The sequence below is a fragment of the Diadema antillarum genome, unplaced genomic scaffold (genome assembly GCF_040938485.1).
Source record: "Diadema antillarum isolate AM-2024a unplaced genomic scaffold, OU_Dant_1.0 scf00000116, whole genome shotgun sequence".
In the NCBI taxonomy this organism is placed as follows: domain Eukaryota; kingdom Metazoa; phylum Echinodermata; class Echinoidea; order Diadematoida; family Diadematidae; genus Diadema; species Diadema antillarum.
Window position 1 is genome coordinate 77,079 of NW_027271005.1, and position 25,970 is coordinate 103,048.

The window sequence follows — 25,970 nt, forward strand, 5'->3', positions numbered from 1 at the left end:
TACCATTCACATCACTGTAGTAGTAAACTGCATGCCTCTTGCATGTACTGATCACATGAGAAAACAGCTGTGTGGTCACACTAAATGATGCCTCTCTAAGTTCATGAACCCCTGATTCACCACTGTTGATCGATAGGTTCAGTTGTTTTTAACACCCAAATCATCTAAGGCTGCATTTGTCAACTTTCCCATGTTTGAAACGCATTTCAATACCCACTATCAAAATGCGTTTGCAAACACCTTTCAGATCACATTTCTCGAGATACTGCATTTATCAACTCAGTCGTGAGTCCACTGGGAGGCCCGGTCACTGCACACTCCATTGCACAGTTTGACCCAATGAGTGTAGATCTATATGTTGTTGACAGTGGCTGGCATAGGCAGGTCTGAACTATAAACCTGTTTCAAAACGATTCAGCGTTTATCAACTCTGCAGAAACACTTTTCTGGCTCAAATGAGTTTGTGATCATACTTTTTTCGGCATTTCAGAAATGTATTTCTATCCCCATGATCAAAACAACTTTGCATTTATCAACTGCCCAAAACTCCCTGAAAGTTGTTTGGAAACCTTAATTTTGTACCAGAAGTGAAAGTTGACAAACACACCCAATTAAACACATTCAAATCCCAGAAGACACTTTTTAACAATTGTTCCGATATTAGTTATACACTTGTAGTACTAGTAATAACAACCTACTTATCATTTGAGCACTATTTTGTCACATCCATATATTCTGTATGTGTACAGTTATTCACAGTGTGTCAGCTGCAGGATTATCAAAAGCCTCTAAGATTTCCAGTTCATAAAATCATCTGCTTTGACGATTAAAGTTAATGTTTTGGTCTCCAAGTGGGAAATTTGTGTAATTTTTCCTTGATTGTGAGTAGCTTTTATCACCAGTTCAATCTCATCTTTGTTAAGGCAGTGCTGCCTACTATAAAAACCTTTGAAAAGATGATAATTTCCCCAGCAAAATTCCCCCAGGACTTGATGAGCTTTGATACACTGTACATGAAATAGAAACTAGAAAGTAGCAAGAGTACAAACCAATGGGCACCGTCATGGTACTTGAGTCTTTTGAAGGCATTAGATATATGGGGCTCAGGACCCCGTATAGTGTGGGGATGCATACGTGGCCTGGTTCATTGGCTGCCCACTGGGTACAAAATGTACATCTGAAAACCATGAATAGTGGAATATGTGCATCGAAGCGCACACTTCATCAGTAACAGTTGACTCAAGTCGAGATTCTTCTGCTGTGTGAGTACATGTACTTGTAAACACAGAAATCGGTGATGGATCTGTTCACAATTCGGTACAGGGATTCTCGAATACATATCCGAGCCGGGCCAATCTTCCTGCCCCATGGTACCCCGGCGCTACAGGGTCTAAAAACTCAGCAACTAGAATACATTTTGTACATTGTATTAAAGGATGGCATTATATAGGATACAGTATACAAATTGCAAGCACATGTGCTATGAGTATAACATTGTAAGAAACTACATGTAGGTAGGCCTATATAATACTACCACCCGGAAGATTCATGATTTTGTTGCAGGGGACCAACCACACAGCCAACCTTATGTGTTTTTATCAATTGACTATTTATCCCATCTGTTCTACTATGATGTAATCCTGAATTTATTTTCATTTTTATTTTTAGTAGTACACATTACAACGTATGATACAAACTTCTTGTATATTTAAAGGTAAATATCCCCAAACTTAAGTAGTGTTGATAAGCATGACTGTACATAAAATAAAAGTTCAAACTTCAGCAAAAGGTTATGGTATACATACACTTTAATACACATACATGTATGTGTGTTTCCTGTACACCTTCCTTCTTCCCTTTCCTCTCTGATAATCTTTTTTTTTTTTCAGACAAGAAAATGGTGGTGAAAAATTACCGACAAATATTGTAGAATCCACAAGCATAAATCTGTACTGAGAAAGAAAAAAAGAAATACCTTAAAAGTGAAACTGAACAACAATGACAATCAGCAAGTCTATGTACATCAATGCTGAACACTGGCACCGGTCCAAAGGTCCACTACCAGTGAAAACCACTGTTGGACAAGTAACTTTTTCAGGAAGAGACCAGTAAAAAATGGAAAAGCTGGGTACCTGCTGGTCCGACAGACAGGTCGGACTTTCAGTAGACAAAATTATGGATTAGTGTGCAGCCCTGATGTATATCATCATAAGTATTTTATTTCACTTTGAATGGCATATTTCTTATAATGCACTTCTTAGTGTTTACTACGTTCCAGTAAAAACAGGCTACACATAGACTCACATTTGTCAACAGCAACACGACCCTGAATCTTAGCTTTTGATTTAAAAAAAAAAAGCCTACTACGGAAGCCTGTTCTTCCTGGACTTTTGACAGGCTTTTGTTCTGACAGAAAAGAGTCACGTGTAAATGCACCTGCCATCTTGCTTGGCTGCTGATTTTAGTATGGTAGCAGTAAAGAAAAACAAAACAAGACAAAACAATGGTCATACGTGTATTCCTATAAGTAGGGTTATCAATAGAGCTGCAAAAAAAGAAAACGACATCAAAACTTACTGATGCATAGTTAGTAATAGATATTTTAGAACACAAAATACAAACATTCAAATACAAAATAAAGTTTTCTTGGAGGTGAGAATCACATTCTGGCTATGAAAAAAAGAAACGGAAAAGGAAAAGGAAAATCAATGCTATCAAGCATGCTAGACAAAATTTTATACAAAATATTTTTCATTTCAAAACATATTCTTATTTCTCCATAATTATTGTTAAATCAATGGTTTCCGGAGCTCTAGGCTTAATAATGTTCAATAAGAACACTTCCAATATGACAGGAACATCTTTCAATTTGATAGGAATTCATGTTTACTAGGATTAATGAGTATACACATCATGTATTGTAGTGCTGCTATGGGGATTAAAAAAATATTTCATTTCCAATAACAATGTAACAACGAGCCGTATCATCTCCTCTCCTCCCCCCCCCCCCCCCGCCACATAAAAAAAAAAGATATTCCAAATCCCAAATGACAACAAAATAATGAACCCTCTCCATTGTGATCTTTGCATACAGTTGTATCTCCTTTACTATCAATTTACATACATACAACATACATTGTACTTACAGGTCGTCACAAGGGACTACTTCTTCTTAGTATGGCAAAATGTGTCTGATTGATATTGTTTGATGACTACTGTAAAAGCTGTTATGTGTGCGTACAAATATTTTCATGAATGAGGAGATCACGGACATTTTCGCAAGATGTTGTTTTCGCAAAAGGACACAATGCTAACATAAGTGCCCTGTTACCCTAGCGCATGGCAACATTTACGCATGTTGTCAAATTTGCGGTCCAACACTGAATCGCGACATTCGCGAAAATTAATCCCTCACAAAAATAACAGCTTAGACAGTATTGCTGGTCACCTTGGGCAGACCAAGACAGGTTGACATAATCTATTTGTTTTTGGGGTGTTTTCTTTTCTTCTCCTTCTTCTTTCTCACATGGGTACTAGGTAGTTAGACCACTTCACTGGGTTATCAACCTTCTCTTTACAATGAACGAATACAGTGTGATCTTTCATGTGTGTCAGTCCTGGCTAACTCACAGACGGGACCTTCAATTAATGTCCTGCACTGTACATTGTCTGTCCAGGGATATATTACACACAACATTGCTCAGCTACATGTAGACTCTTGAATCATACCCAGGTCACTTCGATTGGGAGGCAGATGTACAGTTACCAACTGATCCATATCACCACCCTGACTGCAACATGCGATATGATAGGAAATTGTACTCTACAGTTACATACAGAAGACAACATTACTGGGTGGACATGAGCCAACATAGCTGCTGGCATACAGTAACCCAATCACATCTCTGAACAGGATATACGTGCATGCTTTGACTGGGAGAACTCCGCTGCACAAATGCAAAGAAACAAAGGTGGGAGAAATTTGTGCAAAAAGGGAAGAATAGCCACATGCATCTGGGCTTTGTGAATATCAGCTGGGCTGAGGATGGCAGTCACCTAATAATAACTATGTGGACCATGTGACTGCACTACCACCGGGCATGATAATGCACATGCGATTTAGTCATGATATATTTCTGTCAAGCATTATCGATTTTCATGCCTCAACCACAAATGGTGAAAGAGGCGATACTTTTCTTGGATTTTCCGTCCCTCCTTCCTTTCCTTCATGATTCTACTGCTGCTCATTGTTACATCACTGTATATCATAAGCAAAGAGGAAGCCGACCTTTTCATACCAGATTAGAGAAATCACCATTCAGGCTTTTGAGGTAAACAGTGAAGATTTCACTCTTGTAACATCACAGTAAACACAGTTCAGGTTTTTCGTTTTGTTTTGTTTTTTAATTCCCTACTGATGTCACTGTTTCCCCAAATATCTATGGTTTACCTAATTCTATCCAGGACATCACTGATCTGTTGATTCAACTGTATATTTTATCATAAATGCTCATCCTGTTTTAAATGAATTTTCCATCGAGTATATGTAGGTCTATCATGTGTGATGCTAGAGTGAGTACCACACAAATCCATCTTAAAATGACATTTGTAGCATCCTTTTTCCCTTTCATCCAAGAGACTAGCCTCTTACATTCTTGAAATACCACAGATTACTGAAATACTCTGCATCTGTAATACTGCAAAAGAAATATTCTACATAACGTGGACATTGCACTAAACTTCCGACTCCCAACCCTACGTTGCACCCTATACACACACACAATTTTGACCGAGTATGCAAGCAGTGAACAATATTGCACTTTATTGCGCAAGAAAAACACAGGGGCTGTGCAAATATGCCAGGGGGTCGAACTTTGGTCACTGGCTCATATGTGTTCTGCATTAATACTGAGACCGGTGAATATCCTTTGTTACGTGCCTCCCTACACTTTAGTTCCTGTGATATATTCAGCCACGTGGAAGTAATGATAAGCTCACAAGGCACTGTTGTTTGCTAGATAATTATGCAGAGTATATGCATTCAGGGCATCTTTTTTTTCTCCTCATATCCTAGATATGAAATCTTTCATCTTTTGCCCCTTGAAAGTAACAGCTTGATCAAACAATAATGAATGAATATATGAATAATGAAAAATAAAATGAAATTAAAATTGCCAGTATGGAAAAGGCATGGAGCAGATGGAAACAGAGATGGTCATACATGATATAATGTATTGTAATAAAAGAAAACTTTGGGTCAAAGAGGGTTAGAATAAACTGACACACAGATTCCATCATGAATGAAACACACACTACAGTCTGTACACCCTCATACATTTAACTCTGCAGTATGTCACAAACTCACAGACACAGCATGTACGTGAACATGGGCCTCCACATGGCCATTACAACTGGTCATTGCAGCGATAAAATTTAATGAAACATACAGGTTTATTATACCCCGGAATGGGGTCGGAAGAGTCGAATAAAATCTAAAATCTAAATCTAAATCTAAAATCTAATCATGTAGCACCATTGGCACTGCACATCCCATAAAATCTACTGTATAAACCACATATTTTGCACAGCTTTTATTTTCGTGAATTTCGCAAGTCAGGTGCTATTCGTGAATTCAAAGACATGCGAAAATATTGACTCTGATCCCAGTGTGAATGTGTCATGCACTATTTCTCCATTCAGTATTGTAAGTCATGATTGCGAATTTAACCACTCATGAAAAAATGCAGACTTGCTAAATATATGGTGTATACACTTATACTTCACAGTGCGTATTTCTTGGGTGTCAAAACCTTCAGATGATTGTGACGAGCATGACCCATTCAAGTTCATGGGTGCAAGATTCACAAAACACGCTAATTAGAATGAACAATTTATCTAAATGAAGAAAAAAATTACAGTCTGTTAAATTTGTATGACGTCATCATACCGCCCATGCACATCTTGCGCAATGTGACTTCCAACGTTTTACAAGCACACAAGCAAGGCTAAAGGTCTCCCAAGTAGGGTTTGCAGATATACCCCCCTCTCCCACACACACATACACACACACATACACAATGCACAAACACTCAAATATAAGACCAGCAGGAAGCTATCATCACCTGTCATGCATGTGAATGAACATTGCTCAAGCATGGGTGATGACGTCATCGTCAAAGGGAATGTAAATACTGGGGGGGGGGGGGGGAGGGGGGGCAATGCTCTGCCGTGGACAAGAGACAGTACTACTGCATACTAATGACATCACTCGTGAGTGCTGCTGGCTAAATCTTTATGGCTAGCTATCAGAGAAAGAGCCACAGCACTTAGCTAAATATTCTTCCCCTCCTCTCTTTTCTTTCATTTTTCACTTTTATGGGGTATTCCTTTTTTTTTTTACTAACAAACAAACAAACCTAAGCTAGCAGGTAACAATGACATGCATGACCGATGCAGATTGTGCAAGTTTGGCCCAAAATAGCCTGGCTAAAGGTCATAATTCTGTTCCAAAAACTTCCATTCAGCACTGAGCTCCAGGCGAGGTAAAGAGGCATTCTGTACATATTGCATCATCACAAATGCATGACTTGTGAATCACCCCCTTCTTCCAAAACACACTCACTTCTAAGACCTGAATGATGTCATCAGGAGAATACATCTCATGCCATCATGTCAAAGGAGGCAAAAAGGGAATTCCCACATGATTAAAGGCTTTGATTACAGTCAACTCCTTTGATTATAAGCTGGTACTCTGTTGGGCCTTCAAGATGACACTTAAAGGAGATAGCCAGGCTAAGAAGACATCTGCTTATCGATCTATTTTTGGTTTAATAAAGGGATGGTACAGTATTGGTAGAGATGAGAATTGGGCTTTTAACTTTTTGCGAGATACCAAGAAAGCATGTAAGATATAGTACAGAGCATACCATTTTAAAAGAAATTCAAAATTTATTTGATGAAAATTGGGTTTGGAATGACTGAAACATCCAAAAACAAAGTAAAACAAAGCGAACGTAATAAAGTGTGGGTCCCACACTTATTAGAATCGCTCTTTTTTGGATATCTCAGCCATTTCAAAACCAATTTTCATCAAATAAACATTGAATTCCTCATAGAATTACATGCTCTTTCATATTTCATAAGAGGTTTCTCATTATCTCACCAAAAATTGTTTAGAAACCTGAAATTAGGTCTCAACCAACACTGTACGATCCCTTTAAATACACATGTATGCCAATGATCTACACAGTAGAGCAAAGCTATGATTTCTGCGAAGGGAAGACCAAGACATAATTACTAGCATTTATGGAATATACACAACTTGCAATTTGTGATTAACATATTTATGTTTAATCAAATTTCTTCTAAATTACCAGGTCTACTGCATCAGTCAAAAGATGTCTGCGGTGGTTGCAACAGAAAGCATGCAGGCCGAGCCAGTAGTACTGTATCACTGCATGTTACATCAAATGGTGTCATGTAATGTTACAAAGCATCACGCCTGCACAAGATTGCACAAATGATGCTTTTTTTTTTTCTTTTCTTCAGTCGGTAGAAACATTTCTAAAGAGAAAAATAGCTTTGATAATCTTAATACTTTGTGTAGGTGATGCATAGACCCTGTCATACCAGAGAAGTCCTTGCTTGGCAATACATTGTACCTTTAATTCGTCACCGTTCAGTTTCTCAGAAGTGGGCCCCTATCAATACCCGTCACTACAACAGCCCAGGTGTTTACTGTTTTATTCCCCAGATGACGCACGTGCGGCACATTGCTGGTAGAAAGCTTGAGCTACCATGCACATGATCATACAATTACACAACAAGCACACAATCATGCATTCTAAATAGCAGTCACTCTGCAATATATGCCATTGATCAAAAGTAAAATGAAAAGTGTGTGGGCGGCACAAGTCTGCACACTCAAGTGAATAAATGCCATCTTTCTTCCGATCAGCGTGTAACTGAACCTGCCACTCTGACTCTGATGAATTCCTCATGACAAAATGACGAACCTTGGGTCATCTCATTCGCTGCATGTCTCACTCTCAAGTTTAACCTCTTTACCACAATGTTTGCTTTTCCTCTCAGTCTCGCTGGCATGCTTTGCTCAATGAATTGCATCTCGCATCAGTCATCGATACATGAATTGCATAAAGAATTACGCACGTGTCTCCCTCTTACAGACGATAGGCTTGCTCATGGAAATACCAGTTTTCCAAGTAGTGTTCCACTGAAGAAAGCTGACTCTAAAAAACACACTTTCTTCTCAACAATTGACAGAAACAAAAATGCATTGTAAGTCATACAACATGTAGCTACAATCAACCTTTGCTTCAATTTGAATATAAAGCTGAAGGTCTTTCCAAGTCCTCTTCTCTCTACATGTATATTTTATTGATTTTAATCCCTCACAAGTTAAATTTTCTCTTAGTCAAAGCTATATCTTCAGTCCAAATAGATTTGACTTTAATAGGCAAGGCTGACTGTATATCAAAAACAAGCTACATCATAGACCAAAATAGAAGTGTACAAATGCAACCAAAAAAAAGAAAGAAAAAAGAAATACCCTCTCACATGGTTAGAACAAATCAAACTATACACAATACAGTCATTATGAGCGCATGCATGTCAGGTGCATCCTTGGCTTCCTTCAAACTCCCGAGAGATGTATGTGAAATTCTTGCCCCGTCATCACTAGGACAAGCGTCACAGTCTGCCGACTCCACCATACACTGTGAGAGCATTTTACTGACATTCATCAATGTCCCCACAGTGTCAATGGGTCCCCACTTTGTGCTCTCTACCATAAGACCTTTTCTTGCAATACATGAGAACTACAGTAATTCAACCATGACAAAAGGCATTATAAAAGCAATACACATAACCTATTAGATGTTGACAGTTTTTGTACTCCAAGCCCAATTTCAAAGGCCTGGGGGGAAAAAATGGAGGGAACTGTAATAGATGCAATTTACCGAAGCCCATTTTTTTTTTTATAACAATGATAATAATTACTTTTTTTTTCTAATTCCCAGATTATTCTGTGACCACCATTATAACTTCAATTCACATTAAAAATCCCCGCATCGCGCCAGATGTCATACAATAACAATGTATATATCTCAGGCTAGTCACCATGGTTACAGTGTAGCACCACCCAAGCAAGTTTGTCATCAGCATGATTCATCCATCATACATCTGAGATCTGTATGCGCACAGGTAATTTGCTTTCATATGCCACCGCAGCATTTCAGCAGGTCATGTAGATTTCTCTATTATTCCTTTCTTTTCATTAAATGTTGCTTCTGAGAAATGACGAGCTGTCTTGTTCAGAATCTTTGACTTGACATCTGGGATATACTGGGTAATAATCTTCAAAATGTGATGAAAAAAACCCAGCAAATATGTTTCTTTGTTTTACGAATCAATAAAAAACAAAAGCAATATATGAAAACTAAAAATATATAAAATTTCCCCTGATATCTGTTAACTGCATTCAGATAGCCTTTTTTTTACAGGCAAAGAAGTGGGAAATGGTTATTACATGTACCATTCATAATCTCACCTGTACATCTTTTCTCTTTGAACACAAGGCTACATGTGGGAATTTTCATGTGAAAAGGTTATACTTCAAGTGGTCAAAGTCAGTAGTCTTTATTGTGTAAGGTGGTGATCAAATTTAGAATATGTGACATATTGCACTAAAAACGTATAGTACAAAGGAAACAGTACTACAACGAGGAAATATAAAGGTGTGGTAAACTTGTTCAGGAAACACGGTTACACTGGCAGTGCTTTACTTTGTTTGTGTTTTAAGTACCAGTACTTTTATAGTGTTGAATGCATGTGTATGTGTGTGTGTGTGTGTGTGTGTGTGTGTGTGTGTGTGTGTGTGTGTGTGTGTGTGTGTGTTGTAAGGAGAGTTTGTTGGGAGAGTCCAGAGCCTTGTATCATGTTCCTGCCGACTTCCACATCCTGATGCCTCGCCAATCAGCAGGAAACAGGATTTTCTACATTGCTTTCTCATCATTGTAGCATTCTCTGAAATATACCATTCCCTCAACTACACATGTAGTATGAACAATAAAAGATTTGGGCTACATTGTAGATCCACAAAGGTTATTTCAAGGAAAAGGCCTACCAGTACTTCAATACCTCAGCAAATGAAAAATGACATCTGAGAGACTTTTCCCAACATCCGTCTGATGTGGTTGTACGAATCATTACATGTTATGACATTTATTTCAGCCCAGCCACGGCTGCCCATTGTGAATCATACAGAATGAGATATATTACATCTACCTAGCAGCAGTCGAAGGCTGTGACACTGTAAACTAAGAAAGCAACATTGTAACACTGCTGTCTGTCAAGTTCACCCTCACAAACCTGTGGATTGAGATTATGCAGCAATATACAGTAAGTAGAACACATCACTGAAAGTTTGAGGAAAATTGGACAATTCATTATAAAGTTATGAATTTTTAAGTTTCTGTGTAGTTACAGCTGGATGAGAAGGCTACTACAGTTGATAATGTCACATGCGTAGAACATATTTATAAGGAAAATATAAAGAGAATTACACTACATTTCATTTCATGAAAAAAAAAACACACATTCCCTCAGCTTGTAACTGACATGTCAAGGGTAATTATTCCCCCTGCCTTCTAAAAGAGGCAAGTCATGTGCTCCTTTGATATGTGAGAAAAGTGAAAATATGTTGATTTTTCTTTATATTTTCTTTATATTGTTCTACGCATATGACATCACAAGCTGTAGTAGTCTTCATATCCAGCGATCCTGGAACTAAAACTTCAAAAATTCATAACTCTTGAACGGATTGTCCGATTTTACTCAAACTTTCATCAATGTGTTCTACTAATATTGCTGCAGTCTCTCAATCCACAGGTTTTTGATGGTGAACTTGTCCTTTACGATCCAACATCAAGTAAATGTGAAAAACCGCCTAAAGTACTGACGTGTTTTCCTACCACGAGAAACTCATTTCCACGACAGGGAAAAAAAAAAAAAAAAAAAAGACCACTTCAACATTTCGAAAACAAGTCAGCCTGACAGCACATGAGGGTGAAAAAGTTCAAAAACCAGTGATACAAAAAGTGACCTTTGGGCCCTCTAAGAACAATGATACTGTCATGAAATGGAATGTCATTCATGAACACAATCAATGTGGCAGGGTACACGCCCTCTCACACTGCTTTAAGATTATCACATTTCAACTGTACAGGTGTTCTTTAATAACCTCTGTTCTGATGAAGGGAGCCTCCAATGCCAGGATGATTAAAATGGTGGATACTGGATAACATAATAAAAAGCTTAACAACCTGTAATGAAGTATTATGACATGGAAGCACACAGCAGACTGACCTAGATTTAAGCAATCTTTTATCTTTACAAATTGCATTTTTTCTGAGGAAAAAAAAAATCCACATGTTAGCATTCTTGGTTTTCTTTGCTCGCTATAGATATGCATAAAATTTCATCATGATTTGACAAAAAAAAAAAAAGTATTGCAACTGATTGACAAATTGCCCTACATCGACGTAAATAAGCACTGAATTGATCAGTGTTTTAGTAGTAGCCATGATAAAAAATCATGGGCGTACATACTCGAGCAGGATTCGAACCTACGACCTCCTGATCACCGAACAGGCGTCATCTCCACTAGACCACCGAGCTTTCGCCCGAAAGCAAGTGTTGGTTCTAATCCTTATAGCATGCAGCGGGTACTTCTTTGTTATTCAAATTCATGAATTTCTTCCTTCGAGATGTTTTCATTGCAACTGATTGACAAATTGCCCTACATCGACGAAAATAAGCACTGAATTGATCAGTGTTTTAGTAGTAGCCATGATAAAAAATCATGGGCGTACATACTCGAGCAGGATTCGAACCTACGACCTCCTGATCACAAATTCATGAATTTGAAAAAAAAGTATGTGCATTATCCTTCTCACCAACATAATATATAATTATCCATTTAAGTGAATACATATGTACAAAATCAAATTCTGATTAATTCCTTCCACATCATTAGTAGCAGGATGAATATTCTATCATGAAGATCACAGATTTCACTGCTCGAAAACAATTCCTTTTTTAAAGCAAAGCAAGTCTGTATCTGCTCAAGTCTTGAGATGCTACTTTTGAACAAAATTTTCTCTCAAGAAGTCTCAAAATTTTAAACCTTTCTCCCCCCCCCCCCCCTCCCCCAACCTGCCAAATCCTTCTGGCTGTGTGTTCTCACCAATTATTGTTTGTCTGGATAATGCTTTGACACTTTGCTCAAGCTATAAAAAAAAATAGACGGGGGGGGGGGGGGATGTTGGAAAGAATGTGAGGTTTAGATCTCCATCTAATTTCACCTGCTAATTGCCAGACTTAATCCTCATTAACTCATTACCATTTACAGTTTTTACAGCTGATCCTCAAGGATACAATTCAAGAAAACGAAAAAGGAAAACAAAAATAAGAGATGACACTTCTTTCTCCAAGACTGCTAATGCACTCTGACGGTCTAGCAAGAGGCACTTCGTTGTTTTGTGTTTAACCAGATCCTTCAAGATGTTAATTTTCTACAGAGTTGGTTTCAGTGTTTATAGATGACTCAAAAAATAACCTCAAAAAATGAGTTTAATTACTGTAAATTTGTACATACATACCTAGCAAATTATATCTTGCAAAAGGATACAATTCTGGAGCTATTCATACAACACATCATGATCTACAATTTTGCATGATCTACATGTTTTGTATTGAGTTCTCATGAAATACTTTTATTACGTGTATTTTCATCACACATGCAGGAGATGTGTGACTGTATTATACATAATACAGCAATGCATAATGGCATTGATGTTATGTTGATCGGATGCCATTAAAAAAAAAAAAAAAAAGTGCCACAGTGAAAGCCATCTCATAAGGTTTTACAGTCAGCCAACATTAAAAAATCTGCAGGTACACGTTTGTACCACAGCATATTGGACCACTATAAAACAATGTATACACCCTGCCCATAACCCCAAATATAGTGTCAAGCATAAACTTTTTGCTGCCATTAAACGTCCAATCCGTGCTAATATCCTGTAATCAATGCGAGGACAGCTCTGTGATGTCACAATCACAATTACGACTGTACTGGGAAAACCACAAACAGAAGAGATGTCAACAGGACAGCATCCGCATGATTACATTGTACATTGTGTAACATAATATTATGCTATCTCTCCCTGTAAAAGTCAGACAGAACTTCCAAAGTCACACATGCAAAACACACAACGCACACACACACACACACACACACATGCCAACTTGGCACAATCGATGCTTTCAGTTGCACGGAAATGCAAGCTGATTAAAGCAGTTTACAATTCATACTGAATGTACTGTATATCAGGAGAAAACAGACAAAGTTATACTATGTGTACATGTATACACACACACTGGTACATCACACACACATATAAACTGTACATACACCTACATATTTATAATGTAGTGTACATTAAAACTAAACATGATGTGTACACACACATGAATATTTAATATCAAACAACATATACTGCACATTTCAAATATTGGTTTGATTGTACGTGTGTGAGCGTGTATGTTCTTTCGCACAGAATGACTGCATACGTGTACTTTTAGAGTGTGGATTTACAGTACAACCATATTACACACCTGTATGTATATAATATCCCAATAATTTTCTCCTGCATAATAGAATGCTTGAATTGAAATATGGGATGCCTTCAATTTTAGCACCTTTTTTATTCTGTTGCCCAAGTCTACAATTAACTCTCAATTATACTAGGTTTTAAACTTGACACCCTATCAAAATGATAATGCCACTGCACACTATGTTTTACTTGCGCTAAATATATTAACTGTTATGAACTCAACTGAGCTGATATTGGAAAGACAATGGTTAGTGGGTACCATGCAGTCCTCAAAAAGCCAAACACTCATAATCACGACAGGGCAGGCAGTGCCATCAGTAATGAGGCATAAATAGGTTTCCGAGCATAATTGATCAATATTTCTGGCCTCGCCAGGCTTCCATTATATCCATCAACGATTACACTTCCCTTTGAAGTCATTCATATTGCACCATGCAGTACAGACATTTGACGGCTCATTGTTTTGTTTTTACTATCACGGGAAAGGTGACCTGAATATGACCAATGGGGACATGTATCTGTTACAAACTACCAGTACTGCTGCATTGGACACGGTGTCCCATTTGATAGAGGCAATGTATTTAGTTTCTCTACATAGCACTAACTGAAAGAAAAGGGGGTTAGCAAAACAATATTAGTTAATCCAAGGAAGTAATTGTTGTAAAGGATATTCTAAGAGTTAGCGTGTCAAGCCACATTGTACATAGGTTCATATTTAAATTCTATTTTTGCAACTAAAGTCAACAAAATCTTGATTTGCATCAGAACAAGAACGGAGGAAGGAGCTCACATGACCTTGCAGTGAGATAATGCAGCTCAAGATGATGAAATGAAATGCATGGACATAAGGACCAGTCAACATTTGGACAAAGCATCACTGAATTCTGCCTCTGATTAACACATTCAATGTACACAAGGTGGAGATGGCTTCATCGAATCCATTCCCTATCACACGTGTACCTACAATGTATGGCTAGATAAGGTCGAAAGTTTCTGAATACGGCACTCTTCACTACATTGCATATAAATGATCGAAGACCCCACTTTGTACCCATCTAGCTGAGTTCAACGTTAAGAGGTGACGTATTCTGCCATATTCAAAAGAAGTATTTCTTCAAATCCTCTCCAATCAACAGCTCAGGGCATCCCATTAGCTGGAATCCCTCTATTCGCAGACAAATGCTCATGACGATTTTTAGAGGGAAAAGATTCTCTCTTGCGCCAGGAAATGAAAACAGTCTAATTCGATGACCTCTACAATCCAAGATTTCACATCCACTGAAGTATAAATAACAGTCAGTAGGAGGAAGGGAAACAGGTGGTGGAGAAAAGCATCCCCAGGGCCATCTCGCTCAACACCTTGATGTTGGCCACCTTCAAAAAGAGATGGAGGTTGACTCTCAACTGGGAGCAGGTGATTCTTGGGTCTCCAAGCTATTCCTGAACAGCACCACTGTTCACATACCCTCGCTATTTCCTCAATAAAAAGCAAAATGGAAAAAAAAAAAGAACCAAAATAAACTGTCTGGCTGTGGCAGACGACATTAAAATGGCCAACAGCCAACTGTGAAAAATGTGTTTCACAAATTATCACGTACAAGACGTTTGGGGTTTTTTTTTTTCACAGATACCATGCAGAACATCAGTCCTGCAGTTGCATTTTTATCAATGCAGGGTGTTACATTTCTATAATTTCATATTTGCCCAACTGGATGTTTTGGCAAGGGCTCTCCATGCCTCTAAAAGGTAAGTGCATTGTACTTGCCTAATGGTACTTTTTGGTTGCCTTGGGCAAACATGCAGGCGGGTATATAGCTCGCTCCAAATATGCTACAAACACGTCGACTGGGAGATATACAAAAACAAAAACAAAAACAAAAAAGTGATTTCATTTTCTCAATTTAATACACACATGATTCAGTCCTATTTCTGGTACACGGACACAGTAAAAGATGAAAGCAGGGAAGACAGCACTCATAAAAAAAAATTTTAAAAAAAGGAAAGAAGAATTATGCATGGAAGGTAATATCTGCAGACAGTATTTGACAACTCTTCAAAGCACAGGACACATACACCTGATTTATCACACCCTAAACAGAGTACCGAGATGGGATGGGGATATATTTCACCCATGAATAATGTGCACCAGCCATTCTGTCACCACACAAGTGTGGAAAGCGCTTGCACAGATTTGAATAACCCGGACTACACACAGTTTTTTTTTTCCTACTTTTGTTTCAAAGCTGAGGATTGCTTCACCAAAATCACAACTTATTCATCAAAGTAAATGAGGTTTATATGGAAAGTATAGCATTAAGCTGTATCAAGGGGTATTAAATTGAACATGATTGTATTACGGATTTCAAATAAAAAAGAAAAATGACATAAATGTACTGTATACTGTGAGCCAAAATGTAAAGTATGGATAAGGGGAAAAAAAACAACACACACACAAACTGAGCATCAGCCATGTGTGCCACAACATCCATCATCAGATATTTGATATCATCTTAAGTCAAGGAACAGAAATATAATCAACCAGCACAAATATGCTACGAATATTCACAAAACCGATGGATATTGTTAAAGTGAGTGAATATATTTCACTGTATGTACTCTGTTGTATCTTGCGACTTCAGCCTTTCCTATGTACTTAAATTCATACTTCCACTCATCATCTGTTGCATTACTGAAATGACTGATTAATTCATTTTCTAGAGTTTATTCAAGCACAAAACTCTCTACATTTTGGAAAAACCTCTTACCAGCTTTGTTTAGATGATACAGCATAGTTATTCATTAGGGGAAAAAAAACCCAAACATGCCCTTGCTATGGTACACATAATTTGCAGTTACCATGGAGATGACATACAGTAGGATATTGATGACAGACAATCTGAATAAAACATAATGACGGTGCCAAAGCCATTTTGTGTTATCCTTGAGCCACACAGGTCTCGTAACCAATATGATTTGCAATGCTCCGTGTGATGCCAAAAGGGGATGACTCACTGACGTCCAAATTGTCCTAACTTCTCTGGTGTATCTGCCCAATTTTCACAAAGTTTTCACTGATCTGTGGCTGAAATTCAGCACAAATATCCGTCCAGGGTAAACTCGCCTTCATGGAAGAAATCTGGACTGGTGAAGTGCATTTAATCCCACACAAAGAGGGGGGGGGGGGGGGGAGGGGGGACCAGTTTGTCTTGTATATCTGGTCACATGAAATTGTGACCTATTGTAAAAATTGGAAACTTTCACTAAATCAATGTTTTGTCTTGTTGTTTTGTTGTTTGTCTTTTTTTCTTCTTTTTTTTTTCGCTAGGCCACTTTCAGGGATCTTCAGTTGTTTTTAATCTCATGGAAGAGAACATTTATTTGCATACTATTTTACATCCTCCCCCCCCCCATAAAAATAATAAATCGATCAATAATTATCTTTTCATTTTTACTCCAGTACAGGAATGTGAAGATAAAAAAAAAATCTCTGAAAAGAGAAATTTTATTTTAAAAAAAGAAAATAGCAGCTGAATTGGTAAAGAGGAAACTTACCATTCCATGACCACTAGTAGACACCTCTGACCATTGTACATGTTCTCATATACATCCCTGATGTGTACAATGTACATGGGGAAACCAGTAGCTAGCGATGATGCACGAAAATGCAGCTCTACTTCTCTCCTTGCTTTGCTGTTATCTGCTAGCACCTGTTGGCAAAAAGAAAGATTAAAAAAAAATAAGAATATGAGTTCACATCAAAACGCTTCTACAGCTGTAATAAAGCAACTGCTTTTCAATGCATGTTATCATTTGATGACCAGAAATGCATACCTGTAGATATGAAAAGTGATTAGTTGTATGGAAATCCTTCATGTTTCTGCATTTAAAGAAATGGCATAGTTTTGGTTAAGACCTGACTTCAGGTTTTTAACTTTTTCAGTGAGATAATGAAAAACCTCTTATGAAATGTGGTAGGGCATGTAATTCCATGAGGAATTCAACATTCATTTAATGAAAACTGGTTTTGAAATGGCTGAGATATCCAAATCAAAGAATCCTAATAAAAGGTGGGACCCACCTTTTGTTAGTATCACTTTGTTTTGCTTTGTTGTTGTTGTTTTTTTATATATATCACAGCCATTTCAAAACCAATTTTCTTCAAATAAACTTTGAATTCCTCTTAGAATGCTACGCGCCGTAACATTTCATATGTGTTTTTTTACAGTACTGTAGTATCTCACAAAAAGTTAAAAGCTCAGTCCTCATCTCCACATATACTATACCCTCCCTTTAAGTGCAATGTTTCAATTAAACAGATGCCAACTTGATTGATGTGTGCCACAACTGTTTTGTGAATTGTAATGTAGAGGGCCAGAGTGATACTTGTCATGCAGTCTGTCCTCAACCAAACAAGCTAGAGGCAGTGACCACACCCTGGTAGCATAAACCAAGGGCGTGGCAGATTCAACACCTTTGTGTAAACAGTTCAAATGAGAGAAAGAGCAAAGCGGGCAAGAAGGGAGGCTTTTCTATTTGGGTTTCATTCAACAACAACAAAAACAACAAAAAGGCATGGGTATGGAGTTGGGAAGACTGAGTAGAAAATGACTGTGTGAGAAGGAAACAAGAGTGTTCTTAACTACCAGTAAAGTATGTTTCATAGGTTTTATAAACCCTTTGTGGGTTTTGATTGCTGATTGGCACAGAGAGCCTCATAGCATTGTACGTACAACTGTAGTGTCCTTTGTCCCTGGTACATGTACATAAAGGGTAAATCAGCTTCGTTACCCCCAAATACTGCAATTTCAAAACTTGAGGAGAGAGTCGCAAAGCATCACATTATATGCACATGATTCCTTTATGCGTTCGCACACTTTATCATAGCTTGTTTCGTCAAATCTTTTCATCCAGCATTCAGTAATCCATCCAAACTTTACTTACAATACACCTAGTTCTAAAATTTAGCAGATCCACTCAGGTGTAGCAATGTGCCTCAGACCATCACAAAGGTCATGGTGACTCAATAGGGATTAGGGGGATCAGCTAATCTCATTCATTAACAATTAGTTTCCAGACAGTGCCAACTACCAAAGAATGCACTCCAGCCTGCACACCAATTTGGTGAACAAAGCACCAATTGGCAATCAAAGCCCAGAAAGGATTAGAGCAAAACTCAAGATGTCTATATGATCATCTACAGGAAGAGTGGACAGGACTTCATGTACATTGTACACTGCCCTTTGCACAGTTAATACTACATTGTACCACCATCGGAAGTCCCGTTTCCTCAATGAATGCTATGGCGTGTCTCAAAAATACTTTGTAGTCAATGCAGACCTGGGGACGTGTTACTGTTAGCAAATACACATAGTAAAGAATATGGACCCTTCAACGCGCATAATCTTGCTGATGAATGCCTTCCAAAACTGAAACTATTCATGATTCACATCAGAGGAGGAAGATAATATATTCAGTACCTGAGAAATGCCACTTGTAATCTCAAGGGAGAATTTTTTTCTGTTCACATAAAAACCATGTGTTTATTTCATTGGGGAGGGGGGGGGGGAGCTTGATTTCACTTGCAGTTAAAGAAACTTGTTAAAGATCCCAGGTCAAAAATGCATCACTTCACTGAATTTATCAGCAATCTGAACCAGCAATATTTGGTCAATCAAATCACCAATGTGCACATTCTGTGTTAAGTAAAAGTGGTATCCCTTTGTCTGAAAAAAAAAAAATCTTAAATCTAAATTCCCTGCTATATTTTGGGTCAATATGTGACATTTCAATAGATATTTTCAGAACCAGTACACAGGTGGCAAAATAAGAAAAAAAAATCCAGTGTTTCTCACATTTCAGAACTTTGATGGAAATTGTACAGGGTGTAGTATAACACTTTGGGGGGGAAGAAAAATTATATGAAGAGTTGCGCTTACAGAAACTAAACTGCGCCATTCCCCGATTGTGCCTACTGACGTGATTCCAGGAACAACAAGAACGTTTTTTAAAAATAAAGATTTTTCTCACATTCCAACTTTTGGGGGAAATTCCTTAGCAGCTATTCAAAACCATACATTCTGTAAATAAAACACATCTGTAAATGTGCAGTTGAGTGTTATATATATATATTTTTTTTTTAATTCTTTTTTTTATTTTTTTTAAAATCCTTTGTTCAGTACCAACAAAAGTGACACTGGCAGTCTTTCTTTGTTTTTAGCTTTTTTTCTTTTGCAAATGTAAAAGTTCATCAGTGAAAGTCCTGTTGACTCTCCAAACCGTGGCACAAGCAAGCATCTATTAGAGGGAATAGTTACTTGTATCTAATATCTAAATCCAAAAATGTTTAAGGATTTTGGACATCCCATCACAACCACGGACATTTCACACCTATATGATGGCACACTACTTAACAAAAGTATGATAGCACTCATGTGTACCTGTTCTATTAAAAAAAAAGAAAATAAAAAAAAAAACAGAAGAGGTTTCCCACTAGTGTAAACATTGCATCATGGTTTTATTAAAAGCCTTAATAATTTTAAACCATCCAAACAAAACTGTTGTAATGCTATGTATCACAAACTTATCCAACCTGCTTTTATCTTAGCTCCCTTGAATGTTTTGAAATGTTCTTTTAGGTGTATCAAATGTAAAGAAACCATTGTAATGATTTTTCACAGATAACCTTTATCTGCTTTTCAAAAATTTGCAAAATGTACTTCCGAACCAGCTTACAGAGTTTTTGTCAGTGTACATGGGCCTACTCGGGTGATCAGGGCTCAACATTAATTAGCAGTGGCCCGGTGGCCCGGGGCCACAAAAAATTGATGTCAGGCCACCACATTTATGTTTTGGAGGCCCAATTGGGCAACTAAGATTCAAACTGGATTTGCCTAGCTTTGCTTTTACTTCGGGACACTACACATCCTTTACAGGCCACCAAACTTTCAGATTTACATACAACTATTCTTTGAGGCCCAAACTGGACATTTCCGTTCAGACTGTACAATATGCACTTGTGATAAAAACAAAAGCCAACTTCCTGTTCAAATGCACTCATTCATAATGTTGGTACTAGAATATCTTACAAACTGTGTGCATGGTTCTCTTTGAAGAATTCACATATAATATTTTTTTATCTGCTCATCAATATCATCATATACAGTATGTAGGTCTACATTTCGAATATAACAATGGGGATTTACATGTACCTTAAATCTATTTTTACGAAAAAATACTTTTTATATCAAGTCATATTTTACTTTACCTCGTATACATGAACTGTATAATGGTCTAAAATCAGAATTTGACTGTGTAGTTGCACCTCATCAAATCCGTATCATATGCAGACTAACTTCATGTCATGCATTGATTACAAAGGCAAACCAGATCTTGGACTTTTTACAAATACAAGTTACAAAAATACCTTGCATGTTCAATTGACACAATATCATTCTACTCAAAAGATGTTTTCACATCAGCCCGATAAAAATCCAAGCTCAAGATATTCTTTAATTTCCCAAGTCAGAAAACAGCGCGCTATTTCGAAACATCGGGCTGATGTGAAAACACCTAAAGAGTGCATTTCAGACAATGCAGAATGCATTAATTTCCAGTGAATGAAACTACAATGTATTGTGCATACAGCATGAAAGCAAAGGCACAACAAAATAGACTGATGAGTACCTGGTATGTTAATTACTTTGTGTGCTTTGTCCATAGATGCCATGGTAACAAGGTCACTAGGTGAGAAATGAAGATACAGGGTAGCTGAATTCATGACTTCAGCCATGGGAGGGTATGCATTACGAGATAACACTGTTCAACGTTCAGCAACAGCAAATAACAATTTCCATAGCAGTTTGTAGACTACTACATGTGTTAATGGGCTTAGAAAAATTGTGATACAAATGCACGTACTGAGTGATATAATGTCCATGCAAACTACACCAGTGCAGAGAAACTCTTGTAAGATACAAAGTGTTTTCAGGACATACTAGTAAACAACGTCTGGAACAGAACATGTACATTACACCAATTGCAAAGACAAAGACTTGTACTCCCATACTGACATCATTGTATGCAAACATGTATTTTGTGAAGAAGAAAACAAATAGGCCTTTTTTCTGCAATAAAGTCCACACTTTGCAATTCAATTATGTGAAAAAATACTTAATTACGCATTCTACATATTGTGCTTGAAGCTTTCGACAGATGTACAGGCAGAGTGTACATAGTACACGTTTGTACTTCACACCAATTATGCAAATGCACCCTACTGGAGATTTAACCCTAATCCCACCGGGTTTTTTGAGGGACTTGAAAGTGAGAAACCGCCAGGGGGGCCTTTTTGCCCCCCCCCCCCCCCCCCTTCAGATCTCGGTCATGGAACGTGCGATCCTCGCAAAAATTTGCACTAAGGTACATGTAGAGGCCAATGTAATCTACAAGACTGTATACTGTAGTTAGATTTTTCACATTTTAATTTAAATGTATTTTATATTAATAAATTTATGCTAATTTATGCACAAAAAAAAATTTTGCCTATAAATAAAAAAATAAAGCTCCAAGACTTCTAATGTTTGGTGAACATATTCTATTCAATATCCTCAACAATTATAAAAAGAAGCAAAAAATCGACTTCATAATTATTTATGTATTTTATTGTTTATTGAATTTCTTATGTATTTCTTTGGGGTTTTTTTTACTTTCTGTTTCTGTTGTTTTTTCGTCAAAATTTGTCGCAGAAACTTTTTAAAGCATAATAAGGAAATCATCATCAGCCATCGAAAGTAAAAATATTTATTTTTATATGAATCAATTGCAAAAACACAATTTACATTGAAAACAAAATCATGTTTTTGAGCAATTTTTGGGTCGACAAATTTTTTTCAAAGGGGCGTAGCTTCAAAACAGTATGCCCAGGAGCGACAAATTTGGTCTCAAAAGTTGCGCGATACTTGAAAGAAAAAAGTCATAAAATGTCGCGGCAAGAGCATCACGCGTTGTGGAATAATCACGCGTTGTGGAATAATCACGCGAAACGTCGAGGGGGGGGGGCCAAAATGCCCCCCGGTGGGAATAGGGTTAAGAAAGGAGGCTGAGGAATTGTTGAGAGTCCAGAGGGTTGGGGCATAAGAATGAAATTTATGTGTTGTGGAGTACCACTTCACAGCACTCGGGCAATGTGAGAGTGGGAGTTTGGGAAGACTCATTTAAATGCCATTAAGCATGGAGGGGGGAGTGAAAAATCAATGGCGATGATTGCAATTGTATCATTGTCAGTCCTGAACCACTTTCTTCTACGTGTACACACACACACACACACACACACACATATTAAGTGAACATGCATACAGACCTATTCGGTTTTAAAATACTGTAACATATGTCTTTTATACTGTATATGCTATATATTTAGCAAGTTTAATTTTTCGTGAATCGGACCTCCCTGATGATTTCACGAGAGCTTAAAGGGACGGTACAGTATTGGTGGAGATGAGAATTGGGCTTTTAACTTTTTGCGAGATACAAAGAAAATACTTTTGAAATAGTACAGAGCATACCATTTTAAGAGGAATTGAAAGTTTATTTGATGAAAATCGGGTTTAGAATGACTGAAACATCCAAAATCAAGGTAAAACAAATCAATCGTAATAAAATGTGGGCCATTTCAAAACCAATTTTCATCAAATAAACGTTGAATTCCCCATGGAATTTCATGTTCTTTCATATTTCATGAGAGGCTTCTCATTATCTCACCAAAAATGTTAGAAACCTGAAATTACACTGTAGGTATCAACTAAACCTATACGATCCCTTTAATTTTAAAGTACTCAACTAAATTATGTACCATGTATGAGTGCATGTTACATTTATATCAGGATCAGAGTCAATAATTTTGTAAGTCCTTGAATTCGTGAATAGTACTCACAAACTAACAAAAATTTGCAAAAATAAAGACCTCGTGAAATATTCAATGTCTGCAGCACATTGCAACTGGAAGGCTTCCAAAATAAGACACAAAGATGATTCAATGGGTTACAGTAAGCAATGAGTCAGATACAGTGCTACAAAGGCCAGAGCATATTCCAAAATCTATTGCCATCAGGCATACCCAGTACTGAAACTCCCAGAAATACACATTTTAAAGGACAAGTTCACCTTCATATACATGTGGATTGAGTGAGGGCAACAATATTAGTAGAACACATTAGTGAAAGTTTGGGGAAAATCTGACAATCCGTTCAAAAGTTATGAATTTTTAAAGTATCTGTGCAATCACTGCTGGAGGAGAAGACTACTACAGTGTATGATGTCACATGCGTACAACAATATAAGGAAAATAAAAAGAGAATTTCACAAAACTCGACTTTTTGAATAAAGTGCACATTTCTTCGACTTGTTACTGACTTATGTTAGGGGTAATATTATTCCCCCTGACTTCTGAAAGACAGAAGTCAAGTGTTCTTTTATTATGTGAGAAAAGTGAGAATATCTTGAATTTTCTTTATACTTTCTTTATATGGCTGTACTCATGTGACATCATAAGCTATAGTAGTCTTCTCATCCAGCCGTGACTTAGCAGAAACTTCAAAAATTCATAACTTTTGAACGGATTGTCCGATTTTCCTCAAACTCTCATTGTTGTGTTCTACTAATATTGCTGCATTCACTCAACCCACATGTCTATGAAGGTGAACTTGTCCTTTAAACAGTTGTAATTAACCCCAAAAAAAATTGATGACATTGCTAGTGCAGCATGGGAGTACAATTATAGTTATACATAGCAGGCAATTGTGTAATTGTTTGGGGTTTTGTATGTGTGGTATCCTGTGTTTTATCTCAGAATCACATGATCATGGAGCCACTGAACAGGGAATGACATACTCTTAGTATGAATAGGCATATACTGTAGAACAGACCAAACCGTTCCTGAAAAGTTTTTAATTTGGCAGAATCATGACATCAATTAATCAAAAAATATGGCAAGCAGAAATTCATTTCATGTGCTTTTATTCTTGCACTGGTTTCTGGTGGTATGAAATGCTCAAAATTTCCACATCGCAAAAAAATGTTCACTTTTACAGTAAATGCACAGTCTACCAAGACTGGAAGACTGTGAATGTCATACACTATACATGTATACTACAAACTCTTCTTTGTTCAGCATGAGTCCAATGCTTGACTGGTGACATACAGTGTACACATATTACGTATTGCCTTTTAATAAAGTCAGTGACATCTGACAAAAACAAAAAAAAAAAAAGAGAGAGAAGTTAGGCTCAGGGTTGGCATTTGCTTTGCCAGGAATCCAAGCAGTGCATCGCTGCCGCGGCAAGACAACCCAAAATGGACAATGATTTCCAAGCTTGTATCTGAGGGGCATTCGGCGATGCACACTTAAATTAGATCGAGTAGCTTGCCTGGAGCATGTATGAATCATATCAGTTTTGACCTCCTCGCTTCCAAAGGGAAGTGTAAGAGGCAGGAACATTTTTTTTTTTCTTTCTTTCTTTTTGGTGTGTGCATTAAAAATGGACACAATGTTGAGCAGCAGGAGGTACAGTAGTTGCAATGCTAGAAAATCACTGTCTACATTATACACTTGTAAGTTGTAGGAATTGTGCAATGAGCAATGCACAGTGTTTCATGAGAGACATACGGATACTGAAATCGCACAATGATGCCATTTTTTAAACAAGTAGAAGAACTGTGCATACCGGTACATGTACTATACTACATACAGTGTAGTGCACATTACGTACTGCCTACAGGCTTGTAGCTACAGTAGATCAGTCTTTCCAGCCTGGGCAAACCCTGTGACATTTGCCCAGTTCAGGGAGAGATGTTGCGCCCATCCGACGGCTTTAATCAAATTATACATGGGTGCATACCACTGGTCCATCTTGCAGTCAGGTAATTCCCGTCATCTTCCACTTCAAGCCTTGTAAAAATATCAATCAGTAACAGACATCCCCATGCATGGCATGCAACCCCAAGCTAACCTGTACCCTAATGGTGGGAAGTTTATCTTTGATCAGGGTCTGTATGAAGGCCATCAGCTAATACCAGGTACAGTCTGGTACATTGAATTTGATGATCCTCTTTTTTATGCCACAAACATTTTGAGTGAATATTCATCAAAAATTTGATTAATCTCAGTTTCATTTGTACATCGCCAATAAACACTCACTTTTTCATGATATGAGGCTGTATGATTTATACACTTGTATTAAATAAAGTATCCAGACGTAGACAATAACATAAATTTCA

At 37.5% G+C, this 25,970-nt stretch overlaps 1 protein-coding gene across 1 annotated transcript in view; it reads right to left on the bottom strand.

The window, feature by feature from the left end:
• LOC139719918 (MAP kinase-activated protein kinase 2-like) overlaps nucleotides 1-25,970 on the bottom strand; it is a 59,511-nt gene that overhangs the window by 17,518 nt on the left and 16,023 nt on the right. The window contains exon 3 of the mRNA XM_071631301.1: nucleotides 17,250-17,404. Coding sequence (XP_071487402.1) covers nucleotides 17,250-17,404 — 155 coding nt within the window. The remainder of the gene's footprint in view (nucleotides 1-17,249; nucleotides 17,405-25,970) is intronic.